General features: G+C 30.7%; 1 protein-coding gene across 1 annotated transcript; it reads left to right on the forward strand.

Annotated features, from left to right (window-relative positions):
• Positions 1-3426: 3426 nt before the first annotated feature.
• On the forward strand, positions 3427-11762 carry LOC134693439 (D-2-hydroxyglutarate dehydrogenase, mitochondrial-like). Its single transcript, XM_063554264.1, has 7 exons — positions 3427-3786; positions 4335-4532; positions 5104-5297; positions 6379-6547; positions 7251-7540; positions 8346-8517; positions 9301-11762. The coding sequence occupies exons 1-7, from the start codon at positions 3525-3527 to the stop codon at positions 9555-9557; spliced, it is 1542 nt and encodes a 513-aa protein (XP_063410334.1). The 5' UTR covers positions 3427-3524; the 3' UTR covers positions 9558-11762.
• The last annotated feature ends 2157 nt before the right edge of the window (positions 11763-13919 follow it).

The following is a 13919-nucleotide window of genomic DNA, read 5'->3' on the forward strand; positions in this document are numbered from 1 at the left end:
TCACTAAAATGTATCACAAACGGGAACGAACTATAATATAAAACTAACAATAGCCATTTTCCTGACATGGTATAGGACATTTTAATAAAAAAAATTGGTGGGTTGAATCTGGTTTTGTGGTTAGCCAAACCTCCCGCTTTTATGGCAATTTTAAATATAACATTAAAATAACAACTATACATGACAGGACTATAATACAAATAAATGGGAGAACATAGATGGACAGAGAAACACACAAATAATAGCTATATCAAAAGGTACCAGGTTTATAATTAAATACGCCAGACGCGCGTTTCGTCTACACAAGACTTACCAGTGACGCTCAGATAAAAAAAAAGTTCAAAAGTCAAAACAAGTGCTAAGTTGGAGAGCATTGAGGACCAAAAGTTCCAAAAAGTTGTGCCTGATTGTATTACGGCTAAGGGTTCTGTCTGGTATAAGAGTATCCTTATTATTTAGAATAATTCATACTTTTGCAAACAGTAAATTTATAAAAATGACTATATAATCGATATACGTGATAGCATCGAGGTGTTGGCTTACTACAATATAAAAACAGCACATTAAAAGGCACAACCGAGTTAGCCGAAGAGATTGACGCACCAAGTGACGTCACATTTGAGTTCAAAGAAAAATCCAAAAAATAGGATAGAATTAGGTCACTTAGGATAGGATTCAAGATAAGGTTTGTAATATAGATTTAACATTTATTTATAACAATGAACATTACAATACTTATTAAAACCAAATGTATCGTATAAAGTTAATTGACCAAAACGAAAATCTAAACGAAAATTAAGACATTTGACAAAATCCGATGAGAACAAGAAATACAACATCAAAACTAAATACAAGAATTTGGGATAGAAAAGTACCGTGACACGTCTTATAGCAATGCGAATTCATACTCAGAAAACTAGTCACAATCAGGAATAAGTGATGTTCGATAATTAGAAATTAGAAGATCAGACGACGTAAGGCAGCAACCATTAGATTTTCGGGGGGGAGGGGGGTATGGATTTTTTTTGGAAAAAAGTTTGTTTCCTGTTTTTGGAGAAAGAAAAAAATGTTTTTGACCCTGAGAAAAAAAAATGTTTGTTTCACCCTCAGCTGCCACTATATGTAATGCTAACATTGAAAGAAAAAGGCGAAAAAAGAAGTTTGTAGAGAAAAAAATCCATACCCCCCCCCCCCCCCCCCCGAAAATCTAATGGTTGCTGCCTTACGTGGTCTGATCTTCTTATTATCGAACATGACTTAGTTAGTTCGGACAAAGACACATCGTATTGATCAACCAAATCGTGATGGTGTCCGTAAAATTTACGGAATGTCATTTTCAATCTGTCCTTCTCATAATTTTTTAGAACAGTTTCTGCGTTCGGAGCACACTCCTGTGTATGAAGTCCGTGTAGTGTCAACATGCACGAGCATAACTGATCTATAAATACGCGGACATTATCAAGTGCAAAATATCATTCCTTATCGCTTGATATAAATTCATTTCTTCAATGAATACCCATAAAAATATAATTTAGAACATAAAAAACTAATATTATAAAAACGTTTTGTCGTTAGATATATATATATATACACACATATGTGTTTTAAAATATGTCTCCGATATAAGTAAAAACATCATTTATATATATGCACACGTACAGAAAAAACGTGTGAACATATGCGGAAGAATATCTCAAGAACATCTTCCGGGAGCATATGAATGCCTACTCTTGAAAATCCAATCAATCGAATATTCGAATTATTACAGAAAGTCACGGTTCACTGCAAATTTATTAGAAGTAGAATTTTATGGTATACAAATGGATGATAAGTACATATGCATTTAACTGTTGTAAACAAATATTTGTATAATATATAACAACAAACCAGAGTATACTGATATGTATCACTACAATATATCATAGTACTGAGTTATGACGGTGATGTTGAATCCTCTGTCATTTATTCATCATCCACGCATGATGTTGTATCAGAAATATATATATATCTGTATGTTAACCTCACTTCAAGAAACAGAGTTGTGATTTTTTTTTCCTGAGACAAGTGCTAGTGACAATCCACAAGAACTAGCGGTCATCCAATGTTCAGTACTTCAGTTCTTTGGTTTTATTTTACTTAGACTATATAGTCTCTAAATTTTAAATGATTTTTGTTTTTTATATGTATTAAACTCGATGCGAACTGATAGTCTTTTCTTAAAATGACCCCACTGGAACGGGAAATAAGTTGCATTTATAACCTTTGGGTCATTTTAACTTGTACATTTGTACTGGGAACAGTATCTAATATATACTAGTCAACAAAAGAAACGATACAAGACTTTTTTCAAAATAAAGATAAAGTTTCCCTTCATTGGACCAATATTGAGGGAAGTTATACTAAATCATTGTGAAAATATAAATCCGTTCAAAAAAAAAATTATGCTTTTGTGACGTTTTTTCGCGATTTTTTTTTTTTACAAAATTTACATAAAAACAAGTTCCAACTAATGATGCCAAACTCTCATTTAAAGGTAAAGACAGTGTTTGTCATCAATTTGTTTTTAAAAATCATACAATTTCTTCGTTTATTTGTGAAGCAAAGTTCGGCCCCACGGGAAATCGTTAAAATGTTTACATTATCAACTGATTTACCATTGACAGTATGTGTAGAGCGATATTCAAAAAGCGGTAACAATCTTAAAGCTATTCCGAAAGGTTTTGAATTTACTGTGTGTTGTTTTCATATCTAAAGCATTGATTTGAGACGAAAATAATAAATAAAAAAAAAATTGCATTTTTTGAGATTTCAAAAAAACACTTTTTTCCCCAAAAATTTGAAGAAAAAAATATTTCAACCAATTAGTTACAACACGAACATAACTTGATTATCACAGTGAATATTTTTAAACAAATTTGAAATTTTATTCAGTACTTAGAAAATTATGTGTCGATTTTTTATTCAACTTTCCGCAAAACTAATTTGCACCCTATGATCGTTTACACGGAATTTAGATACTTTTCGACAAGTTTTGATTTTGATTTTCATTATCACATGTGCATACATTGCAAATGAAAGCTTTTTAATACAGTTTATCTCATTTTGTTTTATATTTAATACTTTTTGAGAAATTTTATTTCAAAGTCGAGTATCGATTCTTTTGTTGACTAGTATATATATATATGTTCCTGATTTGTATAAAGCTGAAGTCAAAATTTAGAATAATATTCAATTTTTACAATTATTGCAATAAAGTCAAATATCAAAATATCATAATTCCATTATTCACAAATTGCTTAATGTGTCTGTCAAAATCTAGCCTTTTATTTTGATTAAATATATACTTTCTGCACTAGCAGGTGCTTGCTTAACAGTTCGGATTCTATTATCCATTCCCGGGTTCGGGTTTGATATTAGAATTTTAAATATGTCAGCGCCCATGGACTATTTGATCTCTTATCAGCTGACGAATGATCTTATCATTTAAAACTTAATTTGGTACCAGCTAAAGACAGATAACAAAAATGAAAACTTCTTACGCTTTGAGAAGACTGTTATCAAACAATTATAGTTTACAATGTCAGACTAAAAGGACATTTTATCGCTCATTTCTACGTCAAACAGTCCCACTAACAAGTGTACGTTATCCAAATCTAAAGCGCGGTGGATATTCAGCACTAACTGACAAAGACCTATCAGTATTTGAGAAGTTGATTCCTGGGAGGGTTCTGACTGGGTCATCAGAACTTGATGGATACAACACAGATTGGTTAAAAACATGCAGAGGTATACATTTAATCTGTTAATCCCTTCTGGTATACCAATGGTATAATTTCTTTGTCCAGAGTGATTTTCTGATTTGATCAGCCACATCAGCACCACCTAAATCTGCTTTGGACAGATGTACATTTAGATTACATCGTGTACATGAATGATTACTTGTTAATTACAGATTTTATATTTACATTGTATACGAAAATTCGTATTCAAGCATAAAAAAGTATTAAACTAACGTTCACTATGATTGATCATGGTTCAACCACATCAACACTTACTTAAAAAAAATATAGATCAGCAAACCAGTCCTGATACAGATAATCCGACTTTTGTACACATATAAGTAAATTTGTTAAGGTTACACGTAGATAAAGATAGAGACAGCTCCTTTATACATTTATATAGATTGTAGCCTGTCATGTGATGGATTTAGACCACTTTTACATAAGGGCAATTCTCCTTTCTCCAATTACAATGAATTATACATGTTAAAAATACATGTACTTATATGCAAAAATATTAGAAATGTGTTTATTTTATATTTGATACAATTTCAGGATCAAGTCAGGTAGTTTTGAGACCAAAGAACACAGAGGAAGTGTCAGCCATTTTGAAGTATTGTAATGAAAGGAAGTTAGCAGTGGTGCCCCAGGGTGGAAACACAGGACTGGTTGGAGGAAGTGTTCCAGTCTTTGATGAAATTGTTGTTTCTACACAGCTAATGAACCAAATTATAAGTCTGGATGAGATTTCTGGTAAAAACCTATGGAAATGATGGCATTTTAAAAAAGAATCAAGAAAATTATTCAACATTAATAACATAGTTATATCTACAATGATCTACTTAGTGTCTTTTGATGAATTATATGGTTGACTTTAAAAACTATTTTTTTTGTATTTTTAAATAAAGAAACTTAAACCAGATTCAATCAAAATTTGATAACAAACATGAATAAGTTCTTTTTTAGGTTATTAATGTCAAGGTTCAAGTTCAACTAAATCTGGAGATAAGAATTAAGAGATTGAATAATAAATTGGTTGCGATGTAGTCTGATTGTTAGTGTCAGATTTCATATAATAACATACAAAAACAATCATTGGAAAACTATAGAAGTCTATGCAGTTTTGGAATAAAAATGTTTGCATGAATTATCAGTTTATGCTAAATGATAAAATTTCTCATCTCAGTTTACATAAAATACTTAAGATAATTGACTATTTTATTTTGACAAGTATGAAAAATTTCAATAATAGAAGTTTTAACTAAATTGTGAAAATAACATAGTTTTTACAATTTATTTTGAAAACTTGTCTTTCTATTTTCAGGAACATTGGTTTGTGAAGCAGGCTGTATTCTTGGGAATCTCAGTGACCATGTGGCTGAAAGTAACCTTATTATGCCACTGGACCTTGGAGCCAAAGGAAGCTGCCATATTGGTGGTAACTTAGCAACCAATGCTGGAGGGCTTCGACTATTACGATATGGCTCTTTACATGGTAGTGTGCTAGGCCTTGAAACTGTAAGTCAACTGCTGTATAAAATATTGCAAAACAAGTGAAAATATTTTGACGTACACCTCCAAAAAAAATATGTATCTAACGTAAGGGTACCCAAATTGCACCGAGTACCCAAATTGCACCTATTTAGAAAAAAATAGCAACAAAAATTTTACAAGATTTCCTAGAGACTTAACAATTTGTATTTTTATGATTTGATACTATGCACGTCTTTCAACATAGGTAAACATATTTAGATATACACAAAACGTTCATAGTTTTTATCAACAGATGGACTGTTTACTGAAAAAGAAAAATGTACGAAAACGTCACCATGCGACGTCATCAAAACGTCATCTTTTTAAAATTAGCAAATACAATACATTATAAGTATCCATTTCGTAAAATATGAAGAGTAGGCATGGACAAATATCCAATTGTTCAAAATATTTGAAGAAATTAAACAAAAGCCCGGTTATTAGACTTTTGACGATGTGAATTTAAGCATGGATGCAATTTGGGTACTCCTCATTACAGAATCATGGATAGTTTGGAGGTTGATTCAAACCCATTTTTCAATGACTCAATATGGATTAAAATTTAAATTGGTGTACTTATACAATCAAGAAGGATAGGGCTACAAAATAAACACAGTATGGACATTTTTTTCTTGATCATAAAAAAACGTCGGTGAAAAAACTGTCAAAATAGGTGCAATTTGGGTACCGTCACGTTATGTAAAATATGTTGAGATTTTCATATATTAAAAATACATTTAAAGCATGTTTAAGTTTTACTCCATTAATTTGAAAAATTGCTAGTAGGAACTAGATTTGAGGTCTGATTTGATCATATGTTCTCAACAGAGTGATTCATCAAGAAAAATAACTCTGTGTGATATATATGAAATTTAATGAGACTTTTTCTAGGTAAAACGCATAACAGAAATTTTATTGACAACAAAGTATTTTATTGGGAAAAACATGTTCTGTATAGATTTAGCAAAAATGCTGTAAATTAATATCCTCAGGTGTTTGAGATTTCCTTGTCACACTCTTGCTTATGTATTTAGATTTTGAGAAATATATGTACAATTCTTTGCAGGTTCTTGCTAGTGGGGAAGTGGTAGACTGTTTATCAACTTTGAGGAAAGATAATACAGGATATGATGTCAAACAACTATTCATAGGATCAGAGGGAACTCTGGGATTGATAACAAAAGCTTCCATACTTTGTCCACAAAAGCCAAATGCTGTGAATGTGGCTTTTCTAGGTAAGATAGGCTTAGGGCTGTTCAAATAATAACTGTATTGAGGGGGGACCCCACCATGCATACATTTTTAACTAGAAATCCCTTTAAAAGTTTAAGCAATACATGTATAACCACCACCCATCAAATATAATAAAAGTGCCTTCCGACCCCCCATACAATTAATTCTCGAAAAGCCCTTATTTATTTGGTTCATTGCTGGAGTTGTAGAGGACATCTACTAAAGAAAATACCAGTGATAAAATATTACATGAATGGACAACAAAATTACAAACATTATTGACAGTAGATGTTTACATCCATGTCATATCATGGATAGTTCATACAGTTAGCCAAATCAAATGAAAAAAAATCTGTTTTGTCATTAGAAGTAAATTATTTATTACTTTGTAAAAAGGTTCAAATGTGAACCGATCTGTATAGGTTAAATATGCCACATATCAATGTGACTTTTTTTATTTGATTATATCTCAATGCTCTTTTGCCATTTCTAAATTGATTGTAGAATTTGGTAAGTCTGTTGAAATATTTAAATACAAATTGTGTGGACTTTAGTGAAATTAACATTCGTGAAGACCATATTTCAACCCCCATTATCTTATGATTTGCTTTGTGTTGTTGCGTAACTGCATGACCATATTGGTTTATGCTCACAATTTTTCTTTTATTCAAAATGTACATAATGTTAACTTTTTTTCTGTTTTAGGTTGTGACAGTTTTGAGAGGGTTCTTGATATATTCAAGGAAAGTAAAATGAAACTGGGAGAAATTTTGTCAGCCTTTGAATTTTTGGACGCTGATGCCATAGCAGTAGCCAGAGACAATCTTAAACTGTCCATACCTATTGATGACACTTTTCCATTCTACGTACTTATTGAATCATCGGGATCTGACGGAACTCACGACGAGGAGAAAATGAATGGATTTCTTGAAGACATGATGAATCGAGGATATGTCATTGATGGTACAGTGGCATCTGAGCCAGCCAAAATTCAGGTTTGTATAGAATAATACAAAGATAAGATGTAAATGCAGAAATGAAGACAACCCTGTCTAATTTAAATGCTTTGTTTTTAAAGAACAAAAATTAAACTGCTGACTTTATCTAGTATCTTATATCTAGAAACGAGAGAAATGAAGAAACATAAAACATGTATGTGTGGTAATGCAATAGTTTTATCAAAGAAGGTCAGCTCTAAGTTGGGATTATAGTAGAGATGATATGCCCTTTAGTGAATTGTGCAAGCTAACATTTTCACAATGGGTTGTAAATAGTTGGTTCTGTGTAAAATGTTTAAAAACTTTAAAATTTCACTACATGGAATATACATACTGGTAGCCATTGCTGCTCTGTAGGACTCCATACAACAGCATTAAGTGTGTTATTACTTTCAGAAGTGGTCCATTCCCTATATTCAGTATAATACTATATCAGGTACAATGACATCTCCGGCATTATTCATTTTTTAAGTTGGTATTTTCATGCAATGAACGAAGGGAGGTAATACCTAAAACTCATATAAATCAATGCACCATTTCTAAAATTCATGATTTAGCATGTACGAGAAAGAAATATTACTAAAGAACATGATGAACGATTTCATTGAATTGTAGACAAATTTTATAGTGAAAAGCATGCAATTTATCATTTCCCAACCTAACCTTTAAAAATCGACCACCATAAACTATAAAGTTCATCTGGAAATTATTTAAAGTCACATTGTTCTCTTGCATGTCATTTATATTTAGTTTTGACTTAATCACAGGTTGTGATTTTTGATTATTCCATGTCTCATTTCAGTACATATGGTCTGTAAGAGAGAGGATAGCAGAAGGACTGATGCATGATGGGTATTGTTATAAGTATGATGTATCTATTCCTTTATCACATTATTATGGATTGGTTGAAGCAGTAAGGGAGAGAACTCAAGGCAATACTACAAGGGTCATAGGTTATGGTCATGTAGGAGATAGTAAGTATAGATTACATGTAACAGTTTGTAATTATAAACTATGAATCCTGACTATTTTTATCTGTTTTTTTTTCTAATATACAGGCTACGGTGATTTATAAACATTTTTCTTTCTTTGCTTAATTTCATAATAAAGTTTCTTCTTGAACTAAAAGCCACTTTGATAGACTATCTGTCTACAGAAGATTAAAACATATTGCAGAAGGCAGGTCCTCTACTTCATGTTTTTGGAAATAAGGGTCTTGATACATGGTTTCTTAATTTCTATATTTTTTCATAAAAACTAACGTTTTATTTTGTAAATTTCTAATGAAAATGATTTACTGTTGGTTTTTTTTTATGTTGTCAAAAACGTTACTTTCGTTTTTAAAATCACATTTTCCTAATACCAGATGTTGACTTGATAATGGTAAAATATGGACCAGAAACGGATACGTATATATAATTGGTGACATTATCCAATGCTCTGGAATATATCACCATTTTGGAAGCCTGGTTTACTATCCATATTATATGTATAAAGTTGTTTTTTCAATATTTTGTGCATTGTTTTTATTTAAAAAAAGGAAGGGTTATAAATGTATGGGTTAATTAATCTAAGGTCAAATTCATTTATATATAGTCAAATTAGCATGAATTGTTTAGAAAAATAGGGGAGATAATTCACGAATACAATGTAAAATGTTGACATTCTGCCTTAAAACATTTCATTTTTATAGTTATTGCTATGTGTTTTTACATTTTATAAGTTATTAGTTTTTAACTTTGTTTGTGCTTTTTTAGGTAATTTACACTTGAATGCTACTTCACCAGAATATAGTCAGACAACAATGGACTTACTAGAACCTTTCCTGTATGACTGGGTAGCTAAACATCGTGGAAGTATCAGTGCTGAACATGGTTTAGGGTTCAAAAAGCGGGACTTTATTTACCACAGTAAATCAGAATCAGCTGTGAGAATAATGAATCAGATGAAACTAGTCTTAGATCCTAATGGCATATTGAATCCTTATAAATTGTTACCAACTGTTGTTAGATAATCATGAAAATTTAGTACTAATCGTTTGCAGTTGTAATAGTCCTTTTTTCTAGTCTTATTTACAATAAGTCCTTTTGTTTTGTTGGGTTGCTGTCTCATTGATGTATAACCCACTTATTATCAACTAATTATACAAAGTAAGAATAAAATATCTGTATTGTTTAATTATGTAATGGGTGTACAAGAAGGAAATTGTCAAATTCAAAATTCATGTTTCGAATTTCTGCCTCAAATTTCAAATATTTGTGCTTGAAATCCTGCTATGAACGTCTTATTTATGTAATAAAAATCTGTTGTAAACTAGGGCAGTTACTTAAATATTTTTTGTTCAGAAGTGTAAAAATATTAGTTTTGAACTATTTTGTTACAATATTGATGTAACATTTGCTATGTATGCTTTAAGAATAGCCTTTCTAGAAACTAAGTTCTTGTTTAACAAATTTCATTCTCTTTTTATTAAAATTATAATTTTAAGTTGATTACCTCCCTTTTTGGGAAGTTTAACTGCTTTCCTGAATGGCAATGAAGCCGAATAAAAACGTTAAGGGTTGGCAGTTTTTAATCCTTGTTGGTTTGAAAATAAACAGTAAGTTGATATAGTTTAGATTTAAAATTTATTCATGTTATTTTGTCTTCCAACATACTTGTAATCAAGCTGTTAATATTACACAGTTACTCTGCACTACAGCATACCAGTATTTATACCAGTATACATATGTACAAAACAACTGAATTAATTTCTATGAAATTAAAATCTCAAAATAAGTTTCAGGTTTTCAGAAGTTATAAGTTTCTGGAAAGTCCTATATTCCAAGCATGATATGTGATATTGTTAAATGTTATATATATAGATATACAGAGTTTAATTTTTGTGACTCAAGTTTTATTGTTATTATAAGTACTATGAACTTTTACATGTTCCAATGTAAAGAAAGAAAAAATATGAAATTGTTATCAGGCTATTTTCAATGTCTGCTTTTTTACCAAGGTTACATTTATCTACAATTCACCAGTAAAACATCTTAGTTAAAATAGTTTATAAAATTTGTCTAATCCATTATCATTTATTTTGACAATGAAGTATTAAGTTCAAGATAAAGAATTCAATATAAAATGGGAAATAACTCTTGTAAGACCTAAATAGAAGTTCATCCTGTTGTTTTGTATTTAAAAAGGTTTTTATTTTTGTAGTTTTTGTACCTTTTTTTTTTATGGATTTTGCACTCTGAGTTTAAGTCAGTTGTGATTTTCTTTTAAAAGTATGTCAGCTTCATGCAATTTTTTTTTTTGAAGAGTTAATTCAAATCATATTTTTAAAGGAATTAATTCAATATCATATTATCGCAGAAGTCAAGTTATTTAAGTTTACATGTACCTCAAATATTAACACTCAAGAGATACTGGATTGAGCTACATATCTTTATCTTTGTAAGAAAAAAAAATCCTACCATAATTGAAACTGGTCAATGACCCAATAAAGCTTTGTTTATGATAGGAACAATATATTTCTGTAGCCTTTTATTTTTCACTTCACAAAGCAATATTTTTACATTGTCTATTTCATTTACAGTTTTCACCAAATATTATATATTTTAGATTTTTTACCATTGTAGTATTAGATCTAGAAGAAGAAGCATATATAGCAAGCCTGTTTCTTAGCTTGTGCATTTTTTTCATTCCAAAACAAGTTTAAGGTTATTTTATATAAAGATACCTGAAATGTTTTTATATTTATATACAAATACATAGGGACAATCAATAACCACACATATATGTTGATAGTGCACATAACAAAATGCAAAGATATGTGCTTAACTCAAAGTAAGGAGGGAGAAATATTCTTTTCATTTAACCTTATAGCGCTTATTTGTTTAAAATGTTTTGAACATCCAGAAGTGATGTTTATTAATGTTATAGTTTATATAATATATATCCATGTGGATACAATATAATATATATCCATGTGGATACAATATAATATATATCCATGTGGATACAATATAATAATAATTGAAGATTCATAATTTGTAGTTGTTATTTAATTAATTTTTAATCTAAAACTTGGATTTGTTGATTTAACCACCAAATTGATAATACTGTGCCATAGATTTACCAAAAAATATATATTCCAGATTGTACATTGTTAATCAGAGTATAATGTAGGTTCTTTCTTGCCAATCTTTCAAAAAGATGGGTATTTGTTAAAATAAAATATGATATCTTGAAATATTCTTTGTCATGCCAAGGGTTCGCTATTCAGAACAGGAAATTATTGTTTGCATTTAAATGAATCCTGAACACAAGTAAATGTAGTCAAATGATTTTCTTTAGGTATTGTAATTGCCTCACAAAAGAAAAAGCTGCGACATATTCTGACATACAAACTGGTGTGTTAAAATAGAACAATAATCAAAATTAATGATTTAATTGATAATTGCTTTATCATCATGTCCAGTGGCAATTTCATGGATGTTCAGTAGAGTATAAAAGTTTGAACTGATTATGATGTGGTTGTAAAATGAAATTTTTGGTCTTAACATTTATAATTTGTCTTAGGGGTCATTTTTATTACCAGCCCAGAGGAATTTTTCTTCAATAGAAAAATGACAAATTGAATTTGCTGATGTGAATTTGAACATAATGTTAAAGAATATTTTACTCAGGAAATGTTTGGTAATGATGTCGTCATAGTTTTCACTATTGTCATACATTAGTTATCCCCCTTGTTCATGAAGAACTTTCTTAGCTTTGCCTTTTAAAAAATAGGCAGACCACAAAATAAACATTAATTAGGCTGTTAGTTTTCTCATTTGAATTGTTTAGCATTTGTGATTTCTAGCCTTATATAAATGACTATGCATTATGGATTTTGCTAATTGTTGAATGCCATACAGTGACTTGTAGCTATTAATTTCTGTGTCATTTTGTCTCTTGTGGAGAGTTGTCTCATTGGCAATCATTCCACATCTTCTTTTTAAATATTCGATCCCTAACATCACTGAAGAGACATTTATTGTCGAAATCCAGATCTGGTGTACTAAAATATATTGACACCGTATGTTTGTGGCATAACATCGCGGCCACAAGTTTAAAAGTTTTTCTGTTTAGTATTAAATTTATTTTAAGATCCATTTTGTTACATCTTGTGATCAATTTTATTTGGCAATCGCCAATGGCAGTCAGCAGGGTTCAAGAACATCAGTTGTTCGACCTGTTAGTCAAATGCGTTTTGTTGAAATATACTTTTTCACTTTTTTGGTCTTTTGGAAAATGTTGTTTGTGCTGTTTTTAGACCCTTCTACAACGAAATTTGTTTAACATGCACACGTATAAAAATTGCGGTTTTTATCCAACACAATCATAGGTTTGAACGTAGTTTTCAATTTAGACTCGTGTATATATATATATATATATAAACGCCTAAAAAGTGTACATAACAACACCAATAACACAAAAAGGAACTATAAAATAATGCAATTATTTATAAATATTTCGGATAACAGATATCCTTCATCAGTATATATGATTGTGATGTTGAATGAATCAATTATCAGTCTACTTAGATTAAGCTGTTACAATCTTTAAGTTTATACAATTAAAAAGGTCAAACCGAACATAAGACGCTTGCACAGTTCTAAAAATGTGTTAAACACAACATAGGTTATATGACTATTTACATCAGAGAGTTCAAATATATGCTTTAAATTAAAAAAAATAATGTGCGATATGAACTAGCACAACTCCAAAGCTTTAACGGTATCTATAATTATGATGTTACAAGAAAGATTGCGTCAGTATATATAAATAAGTACGTCTGAGTCAGTGACAACTCTACAACAGATGTATCCATCAGATCGCCATCAATGATGGTGATAGATGGCTGTGTACATAATGTATATACAACTCGTCTAAACATCAACCCAACAATGTTAGATCTGTAAATTTGCTTTCACAAATTTTTTGTTCTTCCCTCGCTGGGATTCGAACCCATGCTACTGTGATATTGTGACACCAAATCGCCTGCACTGCAGCCGTCCTGCTAGACCACACGACCACCTGGGCTCTACAAAAATAAAGCTTTCAGTGGCCGTGTGTTACCTTTCCTCATCAGTTTTAATCTAGTGGCGTACTACAGTACATGATATATATAAGGCATGAAGATATATATAAGCCCTGAGAGGTTTGATTTAAATCAGACAGAAATTTTGATGATCACCAATTGAAGTTCTCAAAGTAGGGGTGAAAAATGAAAATTACAAATAAAACCAGATGCTCCGCAGGGCGTAGCTTTATACGACCGCAGAGGTTGAACCCTGAACGGTTGGGGCAAGTATGGACACAACATTCAAGCTGGATTCCGCTC

This window comes from Mytilus trossulus, chromosome 12 (assembly GCF_036588685.1).
Source record: "Mytilus trossulus isolate FHL-02 chromosome 12, PNRI_Mtr1.1.1.hap1, whole genome shotgun sequence".
In the NCBI taxonomy this organism is placed as follows: domain Eukaryota; kingdom Metazoa; phylum Mollusca; class Bivalvia; order Mytilida; family Mytilidae; genus Mytilus; species Mytilus trossulus.